Source organism: Pteropus medius, unplaced genomic scaffold, assembly GCF_902729225.1.
Source record: "Pteropus medius unplaced genomic scaffold, Ma_sr-lr_union100, whole genome shotgun sequence".
Taxonomy (NCBI): domain Eukaryota; kingdom Metazoa; phylum Chordata; class Mammalia; order Chiroptera; family Pteropodidae; genus Pteropus; species Pteropus medius.
Genome location: NW_024340848.1, coordinates 7,802,006 through 7,817,601, shown reverse-complemented (window position 1 = coordinate 7,817,601; position 15,596 = coordinate 7,802,006). Strand labels below are relative to the sequence as shown.

The 15,596-nt window shown below is 34.4% G+C and overlaps 2 protein-coding genes across 3 annotated transcripts in view; one reads left to right on the top strand and one right to left on the bottom strand.

The window, feature by feature from the left end:
* The window catches only part of UGGT2 (UDP-glucose glycoprotein glucosyltransferase 2), a 142,288-nt gene extending 128,850 nt beyond the window's left edge, over nt 1–13,438 (top strand). For both annotated transcript variants that reach the window (XM_039837928.1, XM_039837919.1), the window contains 2 exons: nt 863–989; nt 13,022–13,438. In XM_039837928.1, coding sequence (XP_039693862.1) covers nt 863–989; nt 13,022–13,044 — 150 coding nt within the window. In that variant the 3' untranslated portion in view covers nt 13,045–13,438. The remainder of the gene's footprint in view (nt 1–862; nt 990–13,021) is intronic.
* The window catches only part of DNAJC3 (DnaJ heat shock protein family (Hsp40) member C3), an 88,320-nt gene continuing 75,171 nt past the window's right edge, over nt 2,448–15,596 (bottom strand). The window contains exon 13 of the mRNA XM_039837938.1: nt 2,448–3,079. Within this exon, the coding sequence (XP_039693872.1) occupies nt 3,021–3,079 (59 nt within the window). The 3' untranslated portion in view covers nt 2,448–3,020. The remainder of the gene's footprint in view (nt 3,080–15,596) is intronic.

Genomic DNA, 15,596 nt, shown 5'->3' with positions numbered 1-15,596 from the left:
GAATCAAGTGCTAAATAAGTAGTTTCAATTGATCATATATTGATCATATATGAACCTTGGAGATGATATTTTTTTAATTTCCTCCTTCGTAGATGAAGAAATTAAGACTACCCCCACACATACACACACACACAAAGTTAAGTGACATGTACGAGTCTTACTCTACTAGTAAGTGTGGAATCGAAACTGTGAGGACTGAAGAGTCACATCCATTTTTTTCCCACTGTGCCTATTAAGCAGAATAGTTCAACATTTTTACAGCATGAGGTTGATGGAATACTCTGAATTTCACAACTATCAGTATTTTGACAAATTAGTTCCAGTTAACTGATTTTAAATGTAATCACAATTGCTAATTAGAACAGAGGCCTATGAAGGGGAATTAATGCTTTTGCTTAAGAAACTGAAGCCATCTCTAAAGGCTAACAAATGGTTTTGACTGTGGAAAATGTTAAGTATATAAAACCAGATTTTTAGTCCAAAGAAAAGGCAATAAAATATTTATTAATATAGTCTGTTCTTTGTCAGAATGGTCATGTGTTTAGATCTCTTGTCAAAACATTTTACAAAATTGAAAAACTTCTTATGAACCATCACAATGTCTTTAAACAATTTTTGTTTAAATTTCTGATTGAGGTATTTGCATTGAACACTTATTGCTTACATAAACTATGATTTGTCATTTCACTTGATCCTTTTTCTATTAAACGAATTCCAGTATTTCAAGTTCTTAGTACCTAGGACTCTGCTTTTTATAAAATGCATTTTGTTTGCTCTAGTGACACAGCAGGACCCTCAAGTATTTCTTTTATGTTTCTGGGGCATGGTTTTATAATTAACAAAACTTTATTTAAACTTTTAGTGCAATAATCCCAAAACAAAGGAACCCAAATTAGAAGCTGCTGCCAGGATTGTCCCAGAATGGGTGGAGTATGATAATGAAATACGACGACTGTTAGATCACCTTGAAAACAAGAAGAAAAATGCAGGTAAGTCATCATTCTGCAGTGGTGTATGAACCATATGTTGCATTGAGATTAGAAAGATTAAAATGCAGGTAAGTCATCATTCTGCAGTGGTGTATGAACCATATGTTGCATCGAGATTTTGCATTAAGTGAAATTAGATTACAAATTTATTTCTTAGTGAAGTTGTCAAATGATTAGGTCAGTATTTCTCTAAGAAAGTGACATGATTAAGAATCTCATTTTTATGTGGACTAAGCTTGCAAATTTAAAACATGGACAGATAATCTATTCCTCCGTGAATATGCTTCAATTCATATCACCACATAGATGAGTAGTATAGAAGTAGCCCCCTGACACGAGAGAGGTAAAAAGGTAAAAAAATAAAAAATGCTTCTTTTAAGATCACACTGAATTTCCCAATTAGGAAAATCCAAGCCATGAAGTTTAATGAAAGCCTTACATAACTAACTGGAAATATTACCTCCTGTCTCCTAAATTCAACCTTGTAGGTAATCTAGGTTTCCCCATGTGTTCCTGGTTCTAGTAGCCTTACTCCTGAGCTGGAGGGTGACTTGGATTAGATTTACTTCTATTTCTTTAACTAAAAAAAAACCGTGGTTAACTTGACATTTCATCACCCTTCATAAACCTTCAACAAATATATGCTGAATATTCTTTCAAAGCTGTTATAAACTTGATTGTCTCATAATTCCTTTTTCTTGTCAAGTGTCTGTCTCCCAATTATTCTTTACTCTTTTTTAAAAAATAGCACTGAGCTCCTATTGTGTTTCAGTCAGTATGTTAGAGACTTTCACAGGCTGTGATTGATAATCCTGACAATGATTTTTTCCAGTAGTTCAGAATATAATTTTTATTTTCCTCAGCTTTGCTTTTTAGGCAAGCTGAAATGATTACTTATAAACTGTCTCATGTATGCATGAAATTGTGTTTCATCTTGACTTTGTGTTTTCCTTAACAAAAGGAAACAGTGCATTATTGCCTGAGAAGTTCTGTATTTAAAACACACCCATGTATTTTTAATTATCTAGTATAAAGATACCATTGCAATACAGAAGAAAGAAATTATATAGTGATATAACTTTTTAAAGGGAGAGAAAGATAAAGAAGATAGAGGAAGGAGAGAGAGAAAGAAAGCAGAAAAAGGAGAAAATTTACATAATTAACTCACAAAAATTAAATGCACAGAACATTGAAATGAAACGTTTCTCTTATCAAATTGGAAAGATATAAGGATTAATAATACCCAATGATAATGAAGGTATTGACAAGTGAGCATTCTCATATACACAAATACAGTAGCTGTATAAATGAAGGAAATTTAAAAATATGTGTAAAAACTAAACATATATATGCCCTTTGACCCAGCAATTCACTTGAAGAAATGTATATTTAAAAAAGCAAAATGATATGTCATAGTATAAATGATTGTTATAGCAGTTTTTAATAATGAAATAGAAATAATCTGTAGAGGATTTATTACATAAACATTGGTACATACAATGACATATAGTCTAGCCTTCGAAGAGACTTGCTAACAGTATATTTTTAAAAAAATTGGTTATAGAATTTTATATGATCGACCCCATCTTAATTAAAAATTACATGCCCGTGTGTATGTTTATGTGTGGGTATGTGTATTAATAAGTTTTACAAAAGAGATTTTGGGTTTAATTTTTAATTACAAATGTAAGTCATGTCTATTATGAACATTAAAGCAACATTGAATATATGGGATAAAATTGGAAGTCCTCTTTTACTTCAACCCAAAGAGGCAACTGTTTTTAAGTTTATAGCATATCTTCTTTTATAACTTTGCAGTTCTCTTTTTATAAGTTGTATTAGCTTCCTGGGGTTGCTGTAACAGTTCCACAAACTCAGCGGCTTAAACAAAAGAAATTTTTTTTGTCTCCCACTTCTGGAAGGTGGAAGTCCAAGATCAAAGTGTCATCAGGATCAGTGCCTTCTGAGGACTGTGAGGGAAGGATCTGTTCCCAGCGTTTCTCCTTGGCTTTTGAAATAGCTGTTTTCTTCTTAGGTCTCTTCTTCCACTATCTTTCCTCTGTACTTGTCTGTGTCCCAATTTCCTCTTCCTATAAAGATACCAGTTATGTTGGATTAGGTCCCACCCTAATGACTTCATTTTAATTTGATCACCTCTATAAAGATCCTCTATCCAAATAATATTGCATTCTGAGGTACTAGAAGTTAGGATTCCAACATATGAATTTGGGGGACACAATTCAACCAATAACGTGAATGGAATTGAGAATTGTGTCATATGTTTAAGAGTTATTTGTATTTGTCCTGGTTTTCAACTGTTTATTTTCATCCTTTGCCCATCTTTTCTAGAGGATTGTTGCCTAATACTGGAAAAAAAAGGAATATTTATTCCACAGATTTGTGTTGCCACCTTTAGTTGTCATACACTAAATTTCTGTGTTATTTAGGTTTCATTTCATACTTTATATTCCATTCCATTGTTTTCCATCTATACATGGACCTGTTACTACTTTAATTATTGAAGATTTATACTATGGTTTAATATTGAGTAGGGCTTGTCACCCCTCATTGTTCTTTTTTATTGTGTTCCTGGGTATTCTTATTCGTTTATTTTTCCATACATGCCTTAGAATCATTTTATCTAGTTCCTGAATTTTTTTTTTTTTTTGAAGAGGAGGTGGTGCGTGGGTGGGAGAGGCAGAGGGAAGACTACATTACATCGGGTAGCTCAAGGAGTATTGACATCTTCATGAAAACTTCTTCCCATCTAGATCATGTCTCTTTCTGCATGTTCAGTCCAGTTTTCTTTTGTCAGATCATAATATTTTAATCATATAGTTTTTATACATAGCTTTTTAAGATTATTCCTAGGTATTTATTTTGTCTTTTTTTTCACTACTATAAATGGGATTTTCTCTTCTAGTATATCTTCTTACTGGTAGTTGCTAGTATATAGAAAGACTATTGTTTTCTGTGTATGAATTTTTATTTTTGTGATGATACTGAATTCTGACATTTACAGTAATGTTTCCGTGGATTCTCTTGATTTTCCAAGAATACATATATCTTATCAGCAAACACAGATGGTTTCTTTTCTTCCTTTCTAATCTTTATGTTGCTTTTTTTCTTTTCTAATCTATTGCTTTTTCGCCTCTAATTGCTGTAGCAGATATATCTAATACAGTGTTAAATAACAGTGGTGGTAGTAGGCCTCGTTTTTCTCATTTTGCTTAGCCAATTTCTGTGTCTACCCATTAAGTAATAGCTTTGGACTAAAAAACTATATTTTACTATGTTAAGGAAGTATTCATTGATTCCCATTTTAATAAATGTTTTTATCAACTAACTGCCTCTTCAACAGAAATACAGGTGACTGTTATTTTTACTTAATTTTACTTAGATTTATTAATAATAGATTTTCTAATTTTAAATCATTATTCCTAATACTGAATCATCTTTGTATTTTTAGGATAAACTCTACTTGATCATTAGCTTTATTCTTTTTTTAAATATTAAGATATAGTTGATACATAACATTAATTTCAGATTTATAACAATGATTTGATATTTGTATATATTGGAAAAATATCATAAGTCTAATATTACCATACATAATTACAAAATTTTTTTCTTGTGATGAGAAATTTTAAGATTTCTCTTAGCAGCTTTTACATACACAATGAAGTATTAACTACAATGACCATGCTGTGCATTACACCCCCATGATTTATTTATAACTAGATGTATGTACCTTTTGACTTACTTCACCAGTTTTGCCCATCCCCCATCCCCACCTCTGGCAACTTGCTAAGATTATTGGTGTTTTATTTTTTAATTCTGCATATAAGTGAGATCATTTCTTTGTCTGATTCATTTCACTTAGCATAATGACCTTAAGTTCCATCCATGTTGTCACAGATGGCAGAGTTTCCTTCTTTATCATGCCTGAAGAATATTCCATTTTTTATCCATTAATTCATCAGTGAACATTTAGGTTGTTTCCATTTCTTGGCTATTTTTTATAATTAATTATTTTTCTATGTTGTCATTGGTTAATGAAATCCAGTAAGTTTCATCTGTACACTTTAACAGTAAGGCATATATAGTTACACTGTGTGTTCACCTCCTATAGTTACATTTCTTTCCATCACCACCTATTTGACCCCCTTTATCCCGTCTACCTCCCCCCTGCCCCTACCCTCTGGTAACCACTAATCTATAGTCCATGTCCATGAGTCTCTGTTTGTTTGTCCTGTTCATTTGTTGCTTTTAGGATTATGGCCCACATATAAGTGATATCATGTGATTTTCAACTTTTTCTGTCTGGCTTATTTCGCTTAGCATGATTATCTCGAGATCCATCCATGTTGTCACAAATGGCAGTATTTCATCTCTTCTTATGGCTGAGTAATATTCCATTGTATATATGTACCACAGCTTCTTTAGCCAGTCACCTATCATAGGATACTTTGGTTGCTTCCATGTCCTGGCCACCGTGAATAATGCTGCTATGAACATCGGTGTGCAAATATCTTTTCGGATATGGGTTTTCAAGTCTTTGGGGTAAAAACCCAGTAGAAGGATTGCTGGATCATATGGTAGATCAATTCTTAGTTTTTTGAGGAACCTCCATACTGTTTTCCATAGTGGCTGTACCAGTTTGCAGTCCCACCAGCAGTGTATGAGGGTTCCTTTTTCTCCGCATCCTCTCTAACATTTGTTATTACTTGTCCTGTTGATTATAGCTGTTCTAATAGGCGTGAAATAGTACCTTATTGTGGTTTTGATTTGCATTTCCCTAATAGCTAGCGATGTTGAGTGTCTTTTCAAATTTTGTTGCCATTTGTATGTCCTTTAGACAGAAGTGTCTGTTCAGATCCTCTGCCCATTTTTTGATTGGATCATTTGTTTTTTTGTTTGTTATTGAGTTGTATGAGTTTTTTTTACATTTTGGATATTAGGCCCTTATTGAGCTGTTGCTTGCAAATATATTTTCCCATTCGGATGGTTGTCTCTATCTTGTTGACAGTTTCTTTTGCTGAGCAGAAGCTTTTTAGTTTGATATAGTCCTATTCATTTATTTTAGCTCTTACTTCCCTTGCCTTTGAGATCAAATTCATAAAATCCTCTTTAGGTCCAAGGTCCTTGAGTTTAGTCCCTATGTTTTCTTCTATGCATTTATTGTCTCAGGTCTTATATTCAGGTCCTTAATCCATTTTGAGTTAATTTTGGTGTGTGGCGATAGACAACAGTTTATTTTCATTCTTTTGCAGGTGCCTTTCCAGTTTTCCCAGCACCATTTATTGAAGAGGCTTTCCTTTCTCCACTGTATGTTTTTGGCCTTTTTGTCAAAATTATTTGCCCATATAAATATGGATTTACTTCTGGATTCTTGATTCTGTTCCTCTGGTCCGTGTGTCTGTGTTTCTCCCAATACCATCCCGTTTTGATTACTGTCGCTTTGTAGTATAATTTGAAGTCGGGCAGAGTGATGCCTCCAGCTTTGTTCTTTTTTCTCAGGATGGCTTTGGCAATTCGGGGTCTTTTGTGCTTCCATACAAATCTGATGATTTTTTTGTTTGATTTTTTTAAAAACTGCCGATGGGATTTTGATGGGCATTGCATTAAATCTGTATAATGCTTAAGGTAATATGGTCATTTTAACTATATTGATTTTTCCAATCCAAGAACATGGAATATCTTTCCATTTCTTTGTATCTTCTTCAGTTTCTTTTAATAGGGTCTTGTAGTTTTCATTATATTTCATTAGATTTATTCCTAGGTGTATTATTCTTTTTGTCGCAATTGCAAAAAGAATTATTTTTTTCTATTTCTTTTTCTGACACTTCATTATTAGAATATAGGAATGCTATGAATCTTTGAATGTTGATTTTGTATCCTGAAACTTTACTGTATTTGCTTATTGTTTCTAATAATGTTCTTGAGTCTTCTGGGTTTTCTATAGAGAAACTCATGTCATCTGTAAATAGTGACTGTTTGACTTCTTCGTTTCCTATTTGGATGCCTTCTGTACCTTTCTCTTGCCTGATGGCACTTGCAAGGACCTCCAGTGTTACAGTGGACAGCCTTGCCTTGTTCCTGATCTTACAGGGAAGGTTTTTAGTTTTTCACCATTAAGTATAATGTTGACTGAGGGTTTGTCATATATGGCCTTTATTATGTTAAGGTTCTTTCCTTCTGCACCGATTTTGTTAAGTGTTTTGATCATCAGTGGATGCTGTATCTTGTCGAAGGCTTTTTCTGCATATATTGATATGATCATATGATTCTTTTTAATTTGTTTATGTGGTGTATAACATTAATCGATTTCCGTATGTTGAACCATCACTGTGCCTCTGGGATGAAGCCCACTTGTTTGTGGTGTATAATCCTTTTAATAAGTTGCTGTATTCAGTTCGCTAGTATCTTATTTAGGGTTTTTGCATCTGTGTTCATGAGAGATATTGGTATGTAGTTTTCTTCTTTTGTGTTATCTTAACCAGGTTTTGGTATCAGGGTAATATTGGCCTCATAAAATGAGTTGGGCAGTATTGCCTCCTCTTTGATTTTTTGGAAGAGTTTGAGAATAGGTATTAAATCTTCTTTGAATGTTTGGTAGAATTCACTGGTGAAGCCACCTGGTCCTGGATTTTTACTTTTTGGTAGGTTTTTGATGATTGTTTCCATTTCCATACTGTTGATCGGTCTATTTAGAGTTTCCAGTTCTTCTTGATTCAGTCTAAGAAGGTTCTATTTTTCTAAGTACTGGTCCATTTCTTCTAGATTATTAAATTTGGTGTTATATACTTTTTCATAGTACTGTTGTATGATCCTTTGTATTTCTGTGATATCAGTCGTAAATTCTCCTCTTCATCCCTGATTTTGTTTATTTGTAGCCTTTCTCTTTTTTCTTTAGTGAGTCAAGCCAGGGGTTTGTCAATTTTATTAACCTTTTCAAAGAACCAGCTCTTCGTTGCATTAATTTTTCTATCGTATTTTGTTTTCAATTTCATTTATTTCTGCTCTAATTTTTTCTTTCCCTCTGCTGACTTTAGGCTTTGTTTTTCCTTTTCTAGTTTTTTAAGATGAAGCATTAGCTTGTTTATTTGGGCTCATTCTTGTTTGTAGAGGTAGGCCTGTAATGATAGGAACTTTCCTCTTATGACCACTTTTGCTGTGTCCCAAAAGATTTGATATGTTATACTATCATTTGTTTCTATGTATCTCTTGATCTCTCTTTTTATTTCTTCTCTCAGTTATTCTTCAGTAGCATGTTGTTTAATCTCCATGTATTTGTGGTTCTTCCTGCTTTCTTTCTGCAGTTGATCTCTAGTTTCAAAGCATTATGATCAGAGAATGTGGTTGGTATGATTTCAACCCTCTTATATTTGTCGATGCTATCTCTGTGTCCTAGTATGTGGTTGATCTTTGAGAATGATCCATGTGCACTAGAGAAGAATGTATAAGCAGCTGTTTTGGGATGGAAGGCTCTGTAAATGTCAGTTATCTCCAGTTGGTCTAATGTGACATATAAGGATGTTATTTCTTTATTGGTTTTCTGTTTGGATGATCTGTCCATATCTGACAGTGAGGTATTTAGGTCCCCTACTATGATAGTGTTTTGGTCTGTTTCTCTCTTTAGTCCTGTTAGTAATTGCTTTACATATTTCGGGGCTCCCTGATTGGGAACAAAGATATTAATAAGTGTTTTTTGTCTTCTTGGTGCATGATTCCCTTTATTATTATGAAGCATCCCTCAGTATCTTTCTTTACTTTTTTTTTTTATTTTGAAGTCTGTTTCTTCTGATATTAGTACCACTTCTCTCGCTTTTCTCTGAATGCCGCATGCTTGAAATACCATTTTCCACCCTTTCACTTTGAGTCTATATTTGTCTTTGGAGCTGAGCTATGTTTTGTTGAGTTTTAGATGTTCAGCTTATTGTTGTTTCAAGGGGAGAGCTCTGGGGACATCACTCACTCCGCCACGTTTCTCCAAAACCTGTCATTTCTTGGCTATTTTAAATAATGCTGCAGTGCACATGAAGGTGGTGAGGGTGCAGATATCTTTTCAAGTTAGTATTTTCATTTCTTTTGGGTATATAACCAGAGTGGAATTGCTGTATCATACGGTAGTTCTATTTTTAAAATTTTGAGGGATCTTTATACTGATTTCCATAGTAAACAGACTGCACCAAATTATATTCCTATCAACAGTGTACAGGGCTTCCCTTTTTTCCACATTCTTTCTGTTAATTCTTTTTGATAATTAGATAGCCATTCTAACAGGTATGAGGTGATACATATCTCATCGTGATTTTGATTTGCATTTTCCTGATGATTAGTAATGTTGAGCACCTTTTTGTGTAACTGTTGGCCATCTGTATGCCTTCTTTGGAGAAATGTCTATTCAGGTCCTTTGCCCCTTTTTTTTAAGTTGGATTGCTTTCTGCTATTGAGTTGTATCAGTTCTTTACATATTTTGGATATTAACCCCTTATCAGATTTACGATATGCAAGTATTTTCTGCCATTCCATAGATTGCCTTTTCATATTGTTGGTTGTTTCCTTTGCTGTGCAGAAGCTTTTTAGTTTGATATAGTCCCATTTATTTTGCTTTTGTTGCCTTTGCTTTTGGTGTCAAAAAATCACCACCAAGACCAATGTCAACAAGTTTACCATGTTTTCGCCTAAGAGTTTTATGGTTTCAGGTCTTATATTGAAGTCTTTAGTCTATTTTGAGTTATTTTTTGTGTATGATGTAAGATAGCGATCTAGATTCATTCTTTTGTGTGTGGCTATCCACTTGTTCCAGCATGATTTATTGAAGAGACTGTCTTTCTCCATTGTATATTCTTGGGTCCTTTGTTGTATATTAATTGACCATATACACATGGGTTTATTTCTCAGCTGTTTGTTCTGTTCCATTGATCTGTGTGTCTGTCTTTATGCCAATACTATGCTGTTCTGATTACTATAGCTTTGTGATAGTTTGAGATCAGGAAGCATGATGCCTCAAGCTTTGTTTTTTCTTAAGATTGTTTTAGCTATTCGGTGTGTTTTTGGTTCCATACAAACTTAAGGATGGTTTATTTCTGTGAAAAATGCCATAGGAATTTTGGTAGGGATTGTGTTGAATCTGTAGATTGCTTTGTGTAGTATGGACATTTTAACAATATTAATTCTCCTAATCCATGAGCATGGAATATCTTTCTATTTGTGTCGTCATCGATGTCTTATAGTTTTCAATGTTACAAGTCTTTCACCTCATTGATTAAATTTATTTCTAGGTGTTTTATTCTTTTTGATGCAACCGTAAATGAGATTTCTCAATTTTTCTTTCTGATGGCTTGTTATTAGTGTGTAGAGATGCAATAGATTTCTGTATATTGATTTTGTGTCTTGCAGCTTTATTGAACTTGCTTATTCTAACAGTTTTTGGTGGAGTCTTTAGGGTTTTCTATATATGTCATCAGCAAATAGTGACAGTTTTACTACTTCTTTTCCAATTTGGTTGCCTTGTATTCCTTTTTCTTACCTAATTCCTATGGCTAGGACTTCAGTACAGTGTTAAATAAAAGTGGCAATAATGGGCATCTTTATCTTGTTCCTGACCTTAGAGGAAAAGCTTATAGGTTTTCATCGTTCAGTATGATGTTAGCTGTGGGCTTGTCTTATATGGCCTGTATTATGTTGAGGTATGTTTCCTCTGTACCCACTTTTTTGGGAGTTTTTATAAATGGATCATGAATTTGGTCAATTGTTTTTTCTGCAGCTACTGAAATTATCATATTTTTATCCTTTATTTTGTTAATGTGGTATATGATATTGATTGATTTCTAGATGTTGAACCATCCTTGCATTCATGAAATAAATCCCACTTGATCATGGTGTATGATCCCTTCAATGTATTGTTGAATTTGGTTTGCTAATATTTTATTGAGAATTTTTACATCTGTGTTTATCAGGAATATTGGCCTGTAATTTTCTTATCGTATCCTTCTCTGGTTTTTGTATTAGGGTTATGCTGGCCTTATAAAATTACTTTGGAAGTATCCCTTCATCTTTTATTTTTTGGAAGTTCAAGAAGGATTGGTATTGATTCTTATTTAAATGTTCAGCAGAATTCACTAATGAAACTATCTGGTCCTGGACTTTTCTTTGTCGAGAGGTTTTTGTTTACTGATTCAATCTCCTTATAGTAAGTGGTCAGTTCAGATTTTGTTTCTTCTTTATTCAGTATTGGTAGGTTATATGTTTTTAGGAAGGTATCCATTTTTCCTTTGTTGTCCAGCTTGTTGGCATATAGTTAATCTTAACAGTTTCTTATGATCCTTCATATTTCTGTGGTTACATTTTCTTTTTATATTCCCCTCAGTATTCTGGGAAATTTTTTTTTACTTTATTTTTAACCCTTCTATTAGTCTTTTTGAGAGGGACAGTCACATCCTAATTTCCAACAGATCTTTCTTTTCCCTGCTTGCTCCCTTTGAGTTTCAGTTCTTGTTTTATGGCTTCATTGATTTTTCAGATATCTCTGGAAAATATTAATTGGAATTATTTTAAGTATTTTTTTGGTTCTCTTATCTTTGTTTCCATTATGTGAGTCATTTTTTGTGATCATCTTTGTCCTCATTTTTTTGTTTGTTTGTTTTTTGCTATTGGTCTTCCTCAGATGCCTGGAGATCCTTGGCTCTTTGTGTATATTTAAGAATGAACAATTAGACTGATTAATATAGATAGCTGGCATAGGTTTCCTATGCCATGTAAATGTGTCTGTTTCTCCAATAGACTTCTCCTTTGAATGGGAGGGTTAACTGGTAGCTCTAGGTACATTAGCATGGTATATAACTGGCAGGATCCCTCTAGATGTATGGGCATGGAATAAATCAAAGCCTATCCCAACCACTACCCTACCCAAAAGATGAGGATACTTTACTCAAGAGCATCAACACTCATACAAAAATATCTACCTGTCTGTATCTAGCTCTCTGTTACCCTCTCTCTCTCTGCCTCTGTGCTTCCCGCCCCACCCCACCCTCATCCATAGATTGTTCAATTTGTTTTCAAGAATAGTCTTCTGCTTTTTCTCTTGGAATAAACAGCTTGTCAGATTCACTTGGATGCACTAGGAAGAATGAGAGTGGGGAGCTGACAGGCACAGATTTTCCAGAGTACTTCAGTTAATTGCTTCACTGACTTACTTCCCACCAGTGTTTTCTGTTAGGAAGCTATCCCAGCCTCCTCTGTCAGGAATATCAACTCATCATCGGAGCTTGTATATTGATTTCCATTTTTAGAAATCCATTGACAATTGTGCTCCAATGATGTGTCATATAACCACTTCTCCTATTATCAGTTATTCCTTTTTTATTTTTCAAGTGGAATTTAGTGGAGAAACTAAATAGTCTGCCATCTTGAATTGTGGAACAGAAAGCATTTAAGTTGTATTTTAATCAGTTTCTACCTGAAAATATGATTTTGTATTCTAAGTGTTCTTAAATCCATATGTGACAGCTCAGTGGTGCAGAAGGAAAAGAAACCATTTTGTCTCTAAGAGCCTTCGCTAGTATTGATTCTCACATTTGTATAGTACGTATGTCTATCTTTGAATACTCTCTCCTCCCATCATAGAAGAGGACCACGTATGTCTCGTGATCTGTTGTTCCATTACATTAATGATAGGAAACTTTGTGTATGGTGAGTAATTGGTATTTTTCAAGGTCTCCATTGCCAGGCAGAATGCTAGGTCCTAGAGGTAACAGAGATAAATAAGGTATGGTCCTTGTGCTCATAGGTTCATGAGAACTCATTGCTAGGTGGATAAGAAGGCACATCTTTACGATACAATACAGTAGATGCCATAATGGACAAGGATTTATTCTCATGTCTCATAATGAAGCAAATGGGTACTAAACTAACAAAAGGATCTTCAGTCAGCACCTGTGTTTTTTGCGTCTCCTCTACATCAGTGAGATTTAGGCTAATTTTATATTTAAGATTTCAAGAACTAAATAAACTTTCCTCCCCTGCAGTTTTGGCACACGATGAACTCTAGCACTGGCTTTGATAAGAAGATAAAAATGACCAGAAATCTGCCACCTGCTGGGGAAGAATGGAAGTACTACTAAGACTTTTGGAAGTTTCATTAAAGATCAGTGGAATATTCTTCAATTTAAAAATACATGTACTGAAAGTATTAAATAATTTAAGTTATATAAGAAATGACCTTTGAGTATTTAAAACTAGATTATTCCTTTTTTTCTGATTGCTTAAAACAGTGGCTTTTCACCAGTTAAAGTGATATTTTGCCAGGTAACCCAGCAGAACATATCTGACTCATGGGGATTTAGCAAACCATCTACATCTTTGTGTATTCCAGCTCTTTGTACATTCATATTTTCTTACGGAATGCATTTAAAATTAGAGAAACATATTTTGTTTTCTTCTGAGAAAGGACTCATGATTATTTCTGAATAATAAAAAAAAAAATTAAGCCCATTTATACCTTAACCGTTGTTTTAAAATGGAAGTAATGTTGCATTGTAATCATTATTTTATCTTAAATCATCTGTTTTATGCTGTATTTGTATTTTTATATTTCTGAATTTTATTTTATAAAATATTTGTGGACTTACAGGGTATGTGCATATTCTTTTTAAAAAAGAACTGGCTACTTTTATAGAAACTAAGATAAGAATGTAAACTTTGTTTTCCTGCTGCATATTAATAATAGATGAATAGGAATACTAAATGTTCAAAAACTATCCAACTATTCTAGAATCTTAGGATCTTGGGACTAGAAGAAACTTCAATGTCATCAGGAACCTTTCCCCTTAAGAAGCTGATTCAGTAGGGCTGAGGTGAGCATGGGAAATCATGATTGTTTATTAAGCTCTCCAGATGATTCTGTTAATAAGTAAGGTTTGGGGAATATTTACTAGAGTATAGCCTCCAGCCAGTGTGCCATCCTCCCTTACAAGGCCCTGTCAAGTAGAGCTTCAGGCCATCTTGGAGCCGCCCAGAGTGAGAGAGAACTGTTTGCCCATAGAGAAAGGCTGGTCCAGTTTTGGACAGCTCAGTACAGGTATGTCCACAATGAGCCAGAAGCCGTCTACTAGCAGTCTCTAGTCTTGCTCTTTTGAGCTCCTCTGAACAAGTCTAATCCTTCTCTATTTGACAGTATAGCCCATAGAGTATTTGCAGTTAAGTACTCTGTTCCCAGCAGTTTCATTCATTTCTAACAAGAGATCACAAGCCCCTTCTCTCTTCCAGTCACCCTGCCTTTGTTACTTGTTTGTGTTTGTGATAAAATCCAGTGCTCCAGGTTTGGCCTACCCAGATGGAACTAGATTGTTCCTGTGGCTCTCAGAGATCCTAAGGGATGCTGTCAAAGACTGCAGTGGTAACTTGGCCTGGGCTGACCAACTCCACCATACTCTCTGTGCTTTCTGGCTCACTCCTCTTTGGAGTCAGGTCTAAACATCTGGGCTTGGTGAAAGGTAAGAGACTCCGTAAGCTCCTGGCTTAGGCCAGATGCTCCAGTCCACTTCACCTGAGGTCTGCTGTGGTGTTCTGGGCAGAAGCCCCAACAGACTATAAGGTGGTAGTCTGTTTTCACTTCTGTAACAATCTTATAGAAAGGATAGGCTAGGCAAAGGCACCTGATTCCCATGCTTATTACTGTCATGTCCAACATGCTAGATTGTATATTTCATAGAAAAGCTAGAATTGCATAATAATGTAAATTCAGTCTCGATGGCTCCCCTCCCAGTTTCTGGTGATTTAAATGACTAAATTTACATGGCTCATTTCCACATGATTGATATGTTGTATCTGAAAATCCAGATTTATAAATAAGATATTTCTTTACAGGGACTTCCTCTCTGTTCTCCTGGCAGCCCTTATGCTTGTTGCAGGTATTTTTTTGTCTTCAGACTAAGGCCAGTTGCTCATATCATGCATATTGTTATTAAGAATTTGTAAATCTTGAGATTTCTCGGAAAGTTCTATATAGGCATTCTAGCCATCCTTTAGTTTTAGGATACGTAAAATATATAACTGAGAAGCTACTTTTGTTTGTCATTAGAAATTTGAGATAGGCAGCAGTGTCATCCCCTCTCCCACCCCCTTTGAGGACTTACCCAGAAATGTACAAATTATGGTATAAAAGGGAAAGTCTTCAAACAAAGCCAATTTACGTATTAGATTTTAACTGTATTGAAACTGAAGAACTATCCACTTTAACCCTAGCTGTCCGAGGACATGGGCAGGTGGGGAGGGTGGGATTTTAGCCATTTCTGCTTTTTGCGCTCCTGATTTTCAACTGGCATACAGGAGGAGCCCTTTTGTCACTTTAGTCACTGATTATATGTAAAGCAAAGTTGGAAAATAGACTTTTCCAAAAGACTAAAAATGAATCAAAAGCAAAAAAGTACTATTTTAACCATAAATATTTTTATTAAATGTGAAAATACACGGGCATAAAAATAGTACCCATATTTGTGACATGTCTGAGACCCATTTCAAATAATTTTCAGTTACTTTATTAAAACTAAATTGAGATGGATTAGGTTACTTAGTCTTGTCTCATTCAAAACAAACTGTAGT